General features: G+C 36.9%; 1 protein-coding gene across 1 annotated transcript in view; it reads right to left on the bottom strand.

The window, feature by feature from the left end:
- The window catches only part of CFAP47 (cilia and flagella associated protein 47), a 509,602-nt gene that overhangs the window by 483,630 nt on the left and 12,223 nt on the right, over positions 1–13,749 (bottom strand). Inside the window, exons 3-7 of the mRNA XM_032883134.1 lie at positions 13,071–13,186; positions 5,947–6,085; positions 3,289–3,517; positions 2,677–2,837; positions 894–1,021 (exon numbers count right to left, since the gene is read on the bottom strand). Coding sequence (XP_032739025.1) covers positions 894–1,021; positions 2,677–2,837; positions 3,289–3,517; positions 5,947–6,085; positions 13,071–13,186 — 773 coding nt within the window. The remainder of the gene's footprint in view (positions 1–893; positions 1,022–2,676; positions 2,838–3,288; positions 3,518–5,946; positions 6,086–13,070; positions 13,187–13,749) is intronic.

Genomic DNA, 13,749 nt, shown 5'->3' with positions numbered 1-13,749 from the left:
TTTAAATTACCGTTAAGGCAAACCTAGCATCTCCTTCTCTGGCCATTCAAAAGCAGATTAACTTGCAAGACTCAAACAAATCTTGTGTCTATGACAGGCAGACAGAGCTCAAATCACAAACCGTAATACAAATAGTAGCAGAGCACTCATTTTCTGTCCTAGGGAAAGGGTGCAAGGCTGCTCAATGGTATCACTCATCCTGATACACAAATCTTTTTGACCCTTGACTTGCCAGGCCCCATTTTTCCAAATCGAGTCCCTCAACTGTCTCTATCTTTATTTTCTCTTTGATCTGTCTGGCTAAGCTGAACTCCAAGCCTTGTTCCATTTTTCCTCATTATAACCCATCTAACACTATCTGAGAATATTAAAAAGCACAGTGCATCTTGACACGCGGCCTGCGGGGCATACTGTCCTTATCAACACCCTATAAGAGGATATTATACCCTTTTTACTAGGGCTCCAGTTCTAGGTCTTGTCCTTTGACTGTTATCGTATGAAGATTCTAAGAGCTAAATGTCTGAGATGAAATAGGTTGGTTCGTTTCCATATTAATCTCTAAGAGAAAACATAGGCTTAAAAGGGAAAAGAAGACAGGTTGGGTTTTTATTTTCTTTTTTCATTCTTTAATTCTAGATCATCATGTTTATCTACTGTCATTTAAAAATAAAGTCACCTAAATTCTAACTTGTAAAATTTTTATGTAAATGATTCTGAGGGTTGACTTCTTTCTTAACATGCCACAAAAGACATTTTTAAGATCTCTTGAATGTTTGCATTTTTGTTCTATTAATTATACACATTTATTAAATTGCCTCTACAAATATGATCCCCAAACTTTTAAATAATTTAAATGGCTACACATTTGATGATTATGTTCATTTCATACTTACTTTTCATGGTTTTACTGTTATCATCCCTCAAAAATCCATCTTTACTTCCCACAGACTCAAATCTCAAAAAGAGAGCATAATCCTGCCTATGTGAAGGATCATTATTCTTTTTACCATCAATCATTAGCCTGTAAAAAATTACAATCAATTATTTTGAAAGCAAAGATGATATACTCTATTACCTCTCAGTAGGAATCAACCCAATCCTTAAATCTACGCAAACAGATGAAAGTTCAGGAATAAAAATATAATTGTGACCCATTTTCCAAAATTATTGCCTAGATATAGAGACTTGCCAAAAGAAGGCCACAAAATGTAAAGATTCAGAAAAATGGGTTCATGACAATATTTGCAAGACAAAAGTAATTTAAAAATACTAAGTTGTCAAGGTCCAGCTCCACTGTTACTTTCTATGTAAAGATTCTCTTTCCAGGCCAAGTTCATTGCTAGTTAAGGGCTCTGTTCAATTCTCTCCAATAGAGAGAATTTTACCTTTTTACCTCTGGGTGTAACTGCAAACCTATGTTCCATACCTGTCACCTCCTGTAGACTAAGCACGTATTGCTACCCACATTCATGATATTCTTAGAGGAGAACAAGCAATTTGGAGAACAAGATTTGACAAGAGCCAAATCTTGTCAAAGGAATGAAGGAAAGGGAAGATGGGAAAAGGGAGAGGAACAACATCAGAGATGGGTTATCTCTAGACCTGTAGATTGACTGTTTTTACTTGCTTACCTACAGGTCAGCTTTTTTAGCAGTGGATACTCAGTTACATATTAAAAAAAATTGATGGGAAATACTACACAGGAATGCAAGTAGTATGTTAAAAACATATTTAACTAAGCCTTCCAATCATAATCATACCTATGAGTTTGTGCTAGACCATCAGAAAAAGTTTACATGCTACCATGAACAAGAATATTTAGAATTTCAGAGATCGTGTGTTAAACAGAATCTTATATGTTGACCAAAGAAATTGCCTGTGGGAAAATATGATTCATGAGGCAATTGAAGATTGTACAAATAGAAGAATTCCTTGATTTATTACCATCCTTAAATTAAAATACAATTCAGTCTCCACCAATCGGTATCATCATCAAGCAATCCTGTTGCCTCAGAGAAAAGTACATTGAGCACTGCCTCCTCCCAAAGGTAAACATACGGTTGTATAGTGGGATCGATTATCGCCATACACGGCCACCTCTCAAGTACAGCTGAAGTTGCTCCTATGTATTTAAAACAGCATTTTCAAACATATTTTCAAACTAAATAACCAAACCAAGTACAGAGAATTATGAAAAATAAACATTAGCAAAAGTCCTACAAGACTGTATGAAGTTTAGCAAGCAAGGGCGGTGGATCCCAGCGGTTGCTAGAGGCTTACTCTTCATGCTCCTTAGCAAGCAAGTGTCTTGCTGTGGCCAGAGACCCACATCCTCTTTGGAGGGATCAACATATCCTGCATGCCACTGGTTATCCCCTATTTCTGCAGGGACAACAAGGTCTTGTTGCACAGAATCATCTGGGCTCGCAATGCAAAACCACACAAGACTTCCACTTCTACGAGGTCTGAAGAGATTTGTAATCGAACATAAAATATGTAGAACAAAATTTTAAAATATGCAAAATAATATTAACCATGTTAGAAATATTGAAAGCCATAATAAGAAAAACCTGATTGGTGCCTTCTGACTAGTCTTACTGTTAAAGTCAGTTTGACGAATGTATGATTGACATACTTTCAATTAATAAAAAACACCATAATTGAATTTTTGCTTACTTTGGGCTGAAACAAAATGTAATTACAATCTTTTGATAAGGTAGTAACCTCCCTTCATTAGGAACACAAGAAATAAAAGTGGTAACATCCATGTTCTTTATTTTGCTTAAGTAGGTGAGATTATTTAAAGCAACATCTGTTCTTTGTTGAATATTTGTACCCTGTAATAGAAAATCAGAAATAAAAAGAACATTAAGGTAGAAGCAAATAAAATAAAATATTTTAAGAGGAGATCATAATATAATTGTTGAAATTTTAGTCTAGAAGATGAAGAATATGAATGTCTTTAAAGAAACATACATAAATTTGACCAAGGCATATCATAAAATTAAAGAAACTGTTGAAAAATTGATGAGAACAGAAATCCCCACAAGTAGCTACTAATCTATAAGAAGCATTTGTCTGGTTTACTTCAGATACAGATCACTATTAGTGTTAGTTTAATTTACAGAATTTTTTGAGGTTATCCTTGAAGACACATGAAAGGGAATCATATCTATCTGCATGTTAAAATGTACTTAGAATAATTTAACAGCTTTTTTGGATATTAGTTCAAAATCATCTGTTTCAAAACACAGTACCCAATTTTCCCCTGTTGCACTATCTACATACCAGTTCTTCTCCAACTGCATCATTTTGCATTATGGCTACCCAATTTACGGGTTCCGGGCTATTATTGTATAGAAGTGCATGTTCAATTTTTGAAGTTCCGAAGAAAACTGAACCAAAGTGTATGCATTCCAACTTTTTGTCATTACTCATGTTTAACAATTCAATAATCTGCTCGACCACATGAGCTTTGACACTCAAGAGTACATCTGGACGACCTTGTAAGCTCACTCTACAAGATAATGAATTATACAGATATATTTTAATTAGAAGGCTGTATACTTAATTTTTCTCCTAAATATTTGAATAAACAGAAATTTTACAAAACCACATTATAATTAAGATTCAAAGGCCTAAGAGCAGTTCCTTTCTTATACATGCCAGAGAATATCATGTCCTTCTGACTACCTAAATCTGTATAGTGGAATGGCATATGTACAACCTAATTCATTGTCCCCAAGAAATAAAAAAGTTGGAAAACAATCACATGGTTTGACTCCAAAAAGAACTTATTGCTAGGTCCTATCACCAGTTATTTTGTAAACACTAGAATTAGATGGGATTATTTAGATAGTCACGTGTAGTGTGTAGTTCTAGAATTCTGAGATTCTTTTCTAACTCATTGCACTCCCCCAAGTCCAACAGCCAACCTCATCCCCACCCTAATAACCCAATTTCCTATGTAGTATCTCAGCAAAATCCCACTTGTTTGCAGAAATGAAGATCTCCCCATAAAGCTTCACTTCCTAGACTAATTTCAATTCCCTTTTGAAACTGCCCCCATATGCATATTTATCCCTCTGTGGCATAAATGCAATCCTTTTGACTCTCAACCCATCAAATACCACAAATAACTGATCACTCCACAACTATCACCTAAGTCCTTATCTTACACTACATCTCTGTCACAGTGGGCATGGCTGATACCATCTACATACATCTCTCTTCCCTTAGGGCTTCCTTGACAACAAAGTTTGCTGGTTTCCTTCTAACTTGCTCAGATTCTACCTTCTCATTCTTCTGTGGCTTGGATATTTTATAAACTCCATGAATAATGGTGTCTTTCTCCTACTCTTTTACACTCTGCCCTCCTTGTCAAAGTTATTTTCAACACTTCATGCTTCATCTACAACTTACCCACTGACAACCCTCAAGCCAATATACCTAGACCAGATTTTTTTTTTTCTGGGACTCAAGATAAGGAAATCTAATAGGCTCCACAGGATTCCGTAAAGCAAATCAATTCCAGCAGTTTAAAACTGAACTCCAGATCCACTCCCACAGCCCTGTCCTTCCTCTTACCTTCTCTTTCTATAACCAGTCACTACATCTAGTTAAATCTGCCTCTATAATATTTCTCCCATTGGCACACTTCTCTCCATACCCGCCATTTGCACCTTAGCTAAAGCCTTCATCATTTCTCTTCTGTTTTACTCTTATAGTTTCTAGGCAGGCTACCCTTCCACATATGTACTCTCTGATTTGTTGTGCCCACTGCTATCAGCACGACCTGTCTAAATTGCAAACTAATCAAGACACCCCCATCTTAGAACCTTCCCAAGATTCCACAGCCTTTATAATAAAACCTAAGCTTCTGGAGCACCCAGGTGGCTCAGAGGGTTAAGCCTCTGCCTTTGGCTCAAGTCATGATCTCAGGGTCCTGGGATCGAGCCTGGCATCAGGCTATCTGCTCGACAGGGAGCCTGCTTCCCCCTTTCTCTCTGCCTGCCTGCTTGTGATCTCTCTCTCTGTCAAATAAATAAACAAATAAGATATTTTAAAAAAAAAACAAACCTAAGCTTCTATCAGGGCTCAAACTGTTTCTCAAACATTTTTTTGGTTGTGGCCTTCAATAAGAAATTCATTTACACATGAACACAAATGCATACACACAAATGCATACACAAATACACAGGCACGAGTGCACGCACATGCACATGCACACACATACACAAAACAAGTTTTGCAAAACATTTGCCCTTACTATGTGAGATGCATTTTGATATTATCTGTTTCACTGTTTAGATGCTGGTAGAGGCCTATTACAGTGAATGCACATCCCACTAATGGATGGAGACACAGTACATGAAAAAAAATGCTGTCCTAGGTAGTTCTCTACCAGACCTAGCACCACTCTGGGTTTGTAGTCTCATCTCACATCACTACGTCCGTACCTCCATCTCTTTGCCTCTACATTGCCCCAGCTTTCTCAGTGTGTAACACGGTCTATTTACCTCCAGAATTTCAAGTCTTCTACTTGCTCTGCCTGAAATTACTCTTCTAACCCACCCCCAACAGCAACACCCACCTCCCCTATGCACACACACACACAGAGCTCAAATCACACCACTGCTCTTTGCCTAGCTACTTCCTACTCACCAATTAAGTGTTTGGGTACACTATCACCTCCTTAATGGAGCCCTTTCTTGATCCACTCCCTCAGCCCCCAAAAATCTAAACTAGAAGCTCCTGTTATCCCACAAACCATCCTCTGCTTCTTCCATTTTTGAGTCTCTAGTGCTTGGCAAATACTCAGCGAATGAATGCTGACTGAAAGAACAAAGAAGCTAATATACATTCAAGACAACAGGCATATCTGAAGAGTAAAACAAGAAAGTATTAAGTACTACATTAGAATTAAGAACCATAGTATACACTTACTTTGCCCCTTCATTTACAATGCTGGGCTGGTCAGCACAGAAATCCACTTTAACAATCACTGATGACTTGGGTTCTACAATACCATTACTTGGAAAAATGACAATGGGTAATTGGCCTTGGTACTCTGCTTTAAATGTACCTAAAGAGAACAAGAGAAGGTGGTTTACATCTGGATCCTTACAGTGTCATAGTCACATTCTTAATAGGGTACAAGACACACATTACACTGTATATGGTCTATTGTGGACCAAGAATCACAGCTTTGATTATAAGTTTAGTCTCTGGGGTCACCCAACAAACGTGAACTGATTGTTAGGACTCAAACTTCACTGATAGTTAAGACATATCATCTGTTTCCATTGTTCAGGCATGTATGCTAGGAGCGTTGTATATGTTAGTCTATATAATCCTCAGAGTGACTCTGTAAGTTCAATCATTACCTCCACTTTATAAATAAGGGGGAAAAGCTTAGAATGGTTGATTTGTCCAAAGACACACAAATATTGTGGTAGATCACACAGTTGACCCCAATTCTTCACCCTTCTCTGCATCTTGTCACGGTGCTACCAGGAACGAAGTATGTTTTCCTATCCCTTGAGTTGGAGCCTGACCATGTGATATTCTTTGGCCAATAGCATGGGTAGAAATGGCATCATGCCAGCTCCAATGCCAGATGTCTTCTTGCACTTCTCCCACGTAAAGTTCTTGAGTAGCTGCTGTCCCTTTGGCCTGTGCTTCAGAACGAGCACACATGGAACAGAGCCTCCAGCTGACTCAGAGACCTGCAGTGAGTAACAGAACATCCCCAAAAGCCTAAGTTTGAAGCAGAGCTACCCAGCTGAGCCCAGCTTAGATCAGTCAAGTTCCAGCCAATCTGCATACAAATTGACAATTAAAAAATAATTGCCTTTTTAAGATACAGAACTGTGGAGTAGTTTGTTAGATGGCTATAGGTGACTACTACAGTTAGAAACTAATAGGGCTGAGTTTTCACTTGCGTGTTTCTGACCAAAGGGCTCACAGTGAGAGCCACTACCATTTCTTAAAAAAAAAAAAAATGGGGGCGCCTGGGTGGCTCAGTGGGTTAAGCCGCTGCCTTCGGCTCAGGTCATAATCTCAGGGTCCTGGGATCGAGTCCCATATCGGGCTCTCTGCTCGGCAGGGAGCCTGCTTCTCTCTCTCTCTCTCTCTCTCTCTCTCTGCCTGCCTCTCTGTCTACTTGTGATCTCTCTCTGTCAAATAAATAAATAAAATCTTTAAAAAAAAATGGGGTGCCTGGGTGGCTCAGTGGGTTAAGCCTCTGCCTTCGGGTCAGGTCATGATCCCAGGGTTCTGGGATAGAACCCCGCCTCGGGCTCTATGCTTGGCAGGGAGCCTGCTTCCCCCACCTACTTATGATCTCTCTTTCTCTGTCAAAGAAACAAAATATAAATAAATAAATAGGATTTATCTATTTAAGTAGTCTCTACACCCCATGGAGGGTTGGAACTCACATCACCAAGATCCAGAGTTGCCTGTTCTGTTCTACCAACTGAGCCAGCCAGGAGCCCCATTACTTCCTGATAAATGAATTAATGCAGTTCACACAGGGAAAGGGCAAAAGGAATGGGTTTCTAGAATCAAACAGCATAGGAGAAGAAAGCTAAAAAAATATCTTATTCTGAAAGCAGAAACGGTTCGTAATTGATGGTCCTGTTTAGTGCCTATATTACAGCATGGAGTCCTTGAGATTACACACTATATCTTCCTCATTTCTGTGGTCCCAGCACCCTACACAGTGCCTAGCACCAACCGCTACTCAAAATATGTCCAACAAATGGAAGCAGCCAATCATGAGTTTCCTCAATCTCATTGAGGAATATAAACAACTTTGCAAATTTCAGTTCACCAATTTTAAATCATATTTGATGAAATTTTCCGAAATTATTCATTTCACTTAGGAAAATAAAATATGAGCATAATAAAAGTACTGGAGGTATAAAAAGGCAATAAGACTTTTGTAAGTACAGAGATAATCTAATACAAAAATCAAACAAACTCATAGTAACAAAATTTGTTCATCTGATCATTTTAGAGAAGTGTTAATAACATATTTAAGAGGTTTTTTTGTCATAAATTATATCCATTTCAAATAAATATTATTGACTCAATTCTCCAGAAAAGGAAAATTATGTGAGTCTAGTTAAGACTGAGTCAGTGAGATAGTTCCTATACTGTAATCACTTTGATGTAATTTGACAAAAGGATTTAAGTGAATATATCAAAAATTTAAGAATAACTCCAAAACCAAAGAACATTCAATCTTCTAAATATGTTAAAACAGTGGCTACACAAACATTATTGTGTCTTATATAACTTTAATGCCACTAGTAATAATGAAATATTTGACTTTTATTTTTAAATGACTAAGAATAGAAGCAAGGACATCATCCTAAGGAAAGGTGTCATTGAAGGAAGGATATTACAGAAGGCATTTTTGTCATTAAATTTTCATTTCTCTTTAGATATGATACTGGTTGATGTTTGGAGAATGAACTAGAAGGAGATAAGGGACTTCAGAGAAATAATTTTAGTTGGTGTAATTACTAAGCAAAAGAAGATGATGGCCTGTTGTAGAGAAGTGGCAATGGGACAGAGAAAAGAGGATTACTGACGTAATTAAGAAATTAAACAGACAGGATTTAATAATTGACTAAGGGGGGTAGGAGGGTAGGGAAAAAAAGGAAGAAGTCAAGGATTTTGCCAAGTTTCTGACTTGCCCAAATACATGGTGACCTTTAATGAAAAAGAGAAAAGGAGAAGTTTTGGGGAAAAGGTGAGAAGTGTAGTTTAATACATGTTAAGTTTGAGAAACCTGAAGGAAATGCAAATGACTGTATAGACCTCAGTGAAGTGACAGGAATCAAAGTGTGTTGACTAAGGAAACATGTGGGTCCATGGCAAATTCTAAAAAATGCTCACATTTAAGGAACCCCTGAAAAGGGACAGGAATCCACAGAAGAGAATTGAAGAGGAGGCAGGCAATAGAAAAGAATAATTCTAACATCAATAGTGAATATTTATTGAATACTTACTATATATCAGAGAGTATGCTAAGCATTTTATTAACCACCATCACAATCAGAGGAGGTAGGCACTATGTTTGTCTCTACAATGGATGTTCCAGAAGTGGGTCTGCCCAGCCAGTAAATGTTATAAGGATTTGGGTCCTGGAAGATCTCACTCCAAATCTGAGCCACTATTTTATATAAGCCACTGAAGAGTCATAGAAGCCAAACTTTTGGCTTTTTTCCCCCCAAGATACCACCAGTGGCCACCTGTGTCAAATGTTGCTATTAACTAAATGTAAATTGTCATGTAAAATAAACACTTCGCCTTGTCCACTAATGAGATTTAGAAGAACATAGGGCACGTGAGGTTACCCATAGCTGTGGCTGGGATAAAGCGTCCTTCACACAAACCTCTATGTTTTTGGAATCTGAGTTGCTCTACCTTCCCTAGAGAAGTAGCTCAGGCATTGGGTGATGAAGTACATACATTGTTACCTTCGCTTTATTCTTCCAAAATTCTTTTAGAAACTATGAGATAGATTTTTGTGTAGAAGTATTTATAATATCTTACTTTATTTTTTCCTTCCCTTCCTCTATGTTCACCTGTTGTGTTCCTTAAATTCCACGCAAATCATAAGGAACACTGAACTCTAGGCAACAAACTGAGGGTTGCTGGAGGGGAGGTCAGTGGGGGGATGGGGTAACTGGGTGCTAGGCCTTAAGGAGGGCACTTGATGGAATGAGCACTGGGTGTTGTATGCAATTGATGAATCACTAAATTCTACCCCTGAAATTAAAAACCAAAACAAAACACACACACACACACACACACACACACACACACACACAACCTTAAGTTAAGTCAGGGCAAACAGTCTGTAGTTCATAGCATGCTACTGAAAATCATAAGTCATATACCCAAGGTCATTGTTATTTTCTATGTACACTTTTTTTTTAAGTTTCCTTGAGTCTAAGCATACCCAGGGTATATCAGTCTTTACTTTCATTTGGATACTCTTCAGAATGCCCATATGGGATTTAACAGGTTACTTCTAAGTCCAATCACCTTTCATTGAAAGCTTAATGTTTTTGGGGGGGGTTTTGTTTGTTTTTTGTTTTGTTCTGTTTTTATGTACTAAAATGACAAATCATTTTCTTCTTTTGTAATATCCTGGTCAACTTATTTTTAGAAATTTCTTTTATTCATGTACACTTGACATACAATTAATGATTCTTTTCTGAAACTCTGAGAGATCACTGAGCCAAATCGATTACACAAAGGTTTAGAGAACGTCTGCTATATGCAAGCATTGTATTATGCAAGAACCATGGATTAAGAGTCCATGACAGCAGTTTCCAAGAAAACAAAAAATACACATTGAGAATAAGTAGCGGGTGCTTCACTGAGTCCTGGACTTGGTCCAATTTAGCAAACGTCCTGGTTCTTAGATGACGCTAGGCTTTTCCAGACTGTGAAGTAGAGAGATGATGCTAATGATCAGGGAAAGGGGGAAAGTGGACATTAAGAGCAAGAGAAAGGTCATATATTTTGGGCAAAATAACCCAAATAAACCTAAATGTTGATAAGTTCGAAGGTAACTGTTCAAACACAGAAATGATATGTGACGATCCCACTAGGGACTTTAAAGACTGTTCTACATCATAACACTCTAGTAGAAAAAGTCTTCTCAGATATTCAAGGTTACTGAGGGGAAGAGGGAAATGACTGCAGTTCCAGGCATGCTAAAATAATAATGCTTTTTCAATGATGTTCTTTAAAAGATAAAAACTGAGAAACAATAAAATCATAAAACTGAACATGGAGTTCACCAGCTCACAAAGTACTAAGAGTAGAGACTTATCTAAAAACGGAGCCATGCCTTCAAAATGGAAAGACAAGCACTACTTTTCACAGTAAGGAGTAAATTCAGGAAACACAGAGGGTAAGAAAACAAAATGTATTCAATAATATTTGGCTAAATCCATGGATAATTACTCTATAATGGGCCATTAAAATAAAAAATCATGAAGTTGTTACATAGATCAACTAATAACCCCACGGTCACCACCAGAGAGAGAAAACAAAGCACATACCATGAAGCTGCTGAGTGTGGCTTTCTAATGTCCTCTTAAGTATGCATATAAATTTATAAACATTTGATCTTTGACACTAAAACTATAAAATATTTGTCATGTAAAATCCGTTTTAAAAATTTTATTAAAATCATCTTTGCTTGTTAAACCTATTTTCTGCATAAGTCTTTTTCCTCATGAAAATACACTGTTATTCTTATGAATATTTATATACTGTGTTTGTAGGTAATAAGGACTTTATGACACCTTACAGGCACTTGCTACTGTGAATATAAAACATCGTATCAATTTTGCTAACGGTGGAAAAAAATAATATCATTCAAGTCTAAGAATGAGAAGCAAAGTCAACACTAAGAAAATGTGTTTCATTGATAACAATTTGTTTCTGTTTGTAAGGTAATACTAATTAACATTTAATGGTACTCAATTATAATGTACAAATTGTAGTATCCAGTACAAATAAATACATAAGCAAAATATTAATATAATACTAAGACCCAAAGTAGATTACTTTTCCTAAAACGAATGGGTCTAGATCTGAGACTTAGTTTTATTTTATTTTATTAAGTAAAATAATCTAAATACTCATTTAAAATTAAAACCACATATACTTGTTACTTACAGAGAGCTTTTATATGTAATGAAACTGTACAGTTTGGTCATATTTTACAATAAAGAGAGGATATGATAAAAACTTTGAAAGATTTAGAATGCACAAGAGTTAAGAGAGGTTTTGGAAAATATATAATAAAAATAAGATTCTCTCAATTAAATACCACTGCTCTAAAAAATTGAGAATTGAAAAGACCATACAGCCTATAATCACTAGCCACGAGAGACCCTATCCTTAACATTGGAGTCAGACCACAAACGAGCTGAATGTTGTACAATCCCACTGGCACCAGAAATTTTAATCATTTAAAAACCAAAGCATGGAAAATTGAAATGAGCAACATTTGGTGAGGAGCAATTACCAGTTTTATTTGTTTAACACTAGGAAGAAATCAGTACAGTGACAAACTGCCTTTGTCTTAGTAATAATTCCCACTGCTCAATCAAGCAGCCCCAGAGAGTATCCTCACTTAGTGTCAAACAGGACTGGAATTAAGACCAGTTTTATGTATCTGACAAGCAGTCTCAGGGAAAAAATGCCCTCCCTATGAGGAGCTGGTCCTCATGTCAGCTCGGCAGAAATGGAAACCTCGCCAGCCCAGAAAACGACCATCCAATCAGGACAATGAAGGGATAAAGGATTTTAATACCTACTGTATACTATCAGTGAAGAGTGTGCATGAATACACACACACATACAGACATACACACCTTTATGGAAACTCTTAGGTCACAGTTAAAACCTCCAGAAATAATCCAGTTTGGAGAAAAGCATTTACTCTTTCAACAAAAAGTAAGAGCTTTCTAGAGACCATCATGTAAATTCGAAGTTGAATATGATAGAGAAAAAGAACAAATATTTATTGAGCGCCAATGGTGAGTCAAGTACCATACTACAAACCTAAGTATATACATGATTAACCATAGTTCATTTTATTAATGACAGTTGATAAATGAGAAGTATCAAGTTCAACATCCTAAAAGATACTTGGCCCAGATCACACAGCTGGTAAGGCATTGTACCCTGATTCTGTCTCTGGATAGCTCGCTCTAAGGATTAAGTCACTCCCATAACATCATCCTGCCTTCTGTCCTCAGGGAGATCACCAGTCACCTGGGATTCAGGCTGTTAATCAGCATCATAAGGAAACAGACTCATCGTTCCTGAATTATTATCTATCAGTCTTTTACAGTTATCCTATTTAAGGGCCTTAAGTTCTGAACTATTTCTAATGACAGACATCTTCTTTTGGGGAGGGAGAGGAGGACTGAATCAGAGAATCCATTAATTATACAAAGTATACATTTTAAATAATACCAACATCCTTCCAAAAGTGTAAATTAATTTATAAGACAGGAAGTATTTACCTGGAGCTCTGCCACGGTTAATGATATTAATCTCTTTACAATATACTTTACTATCAGCAACCAATGTGCCAAAATTAACTTCTGACTCAATTTCCAATTGACAGGATGGAATCAACCTAAGGGAAGGGAAAAGAGGACAACATAATTAAACAACTGTATTCTCATACTTAAATCCACAGGGGACCATACAGAGACACATTAATTAATTCCTTGTAAGACATTCATGTTTCCTACAAGTCTATTGATGGCATATCTGTCAGTAAAAGGAACTGTGAAATAAAGACATGAAAACAAGATGAGATATGTTTTTAACAAAGAAATCAGATTTTACGCATCTAAGGACATGGTATACCCTGTGCTGTGAAGTACTCACCTTCACGGGCTACCAACCTATTTCAGTATTTTTGCTGCTCCACACATTTTTGTAATATCCACCTAAGCCTATAATACATTCTTTAGCCCCTCCTCAAAAAGGGTAGAATTGATCCTAACAAAGTAGTTTGGATGATCCAAATCTGATGAAATAAGAGAAAGTGCTATACTATAAAATGCCATTTGGGAACTGAAACAAGGTCTAAGCACAAAAAGATACAATTGATTTTTCACATGCGTCTCTAACTTAAAGGATTCACTGTGGCATATCTATACCATATGGTTCATACACATTTTAAAAACCCAT

This window comes from Lontra canadensis, unplaced genomic scaffold, assembly GCF_010015895.1.
Source record: "Lontra canadensis isolate GAN:19392208 unplaced genomic scaffold, GSC_riverotter_1.0 scaffold86, whole genome shotgun sequence".
Taxonomy (NCBI): Eukaryota; Metazoa; Chordata; class Mammalia; order Carnivora; family Mustelidae; genus Lontra; species Lontra canadensis.
Note: the sequence above shows the minus strand (reverse complement) of the source record. Positions and strands in the feature narration are given on the sequence as shown.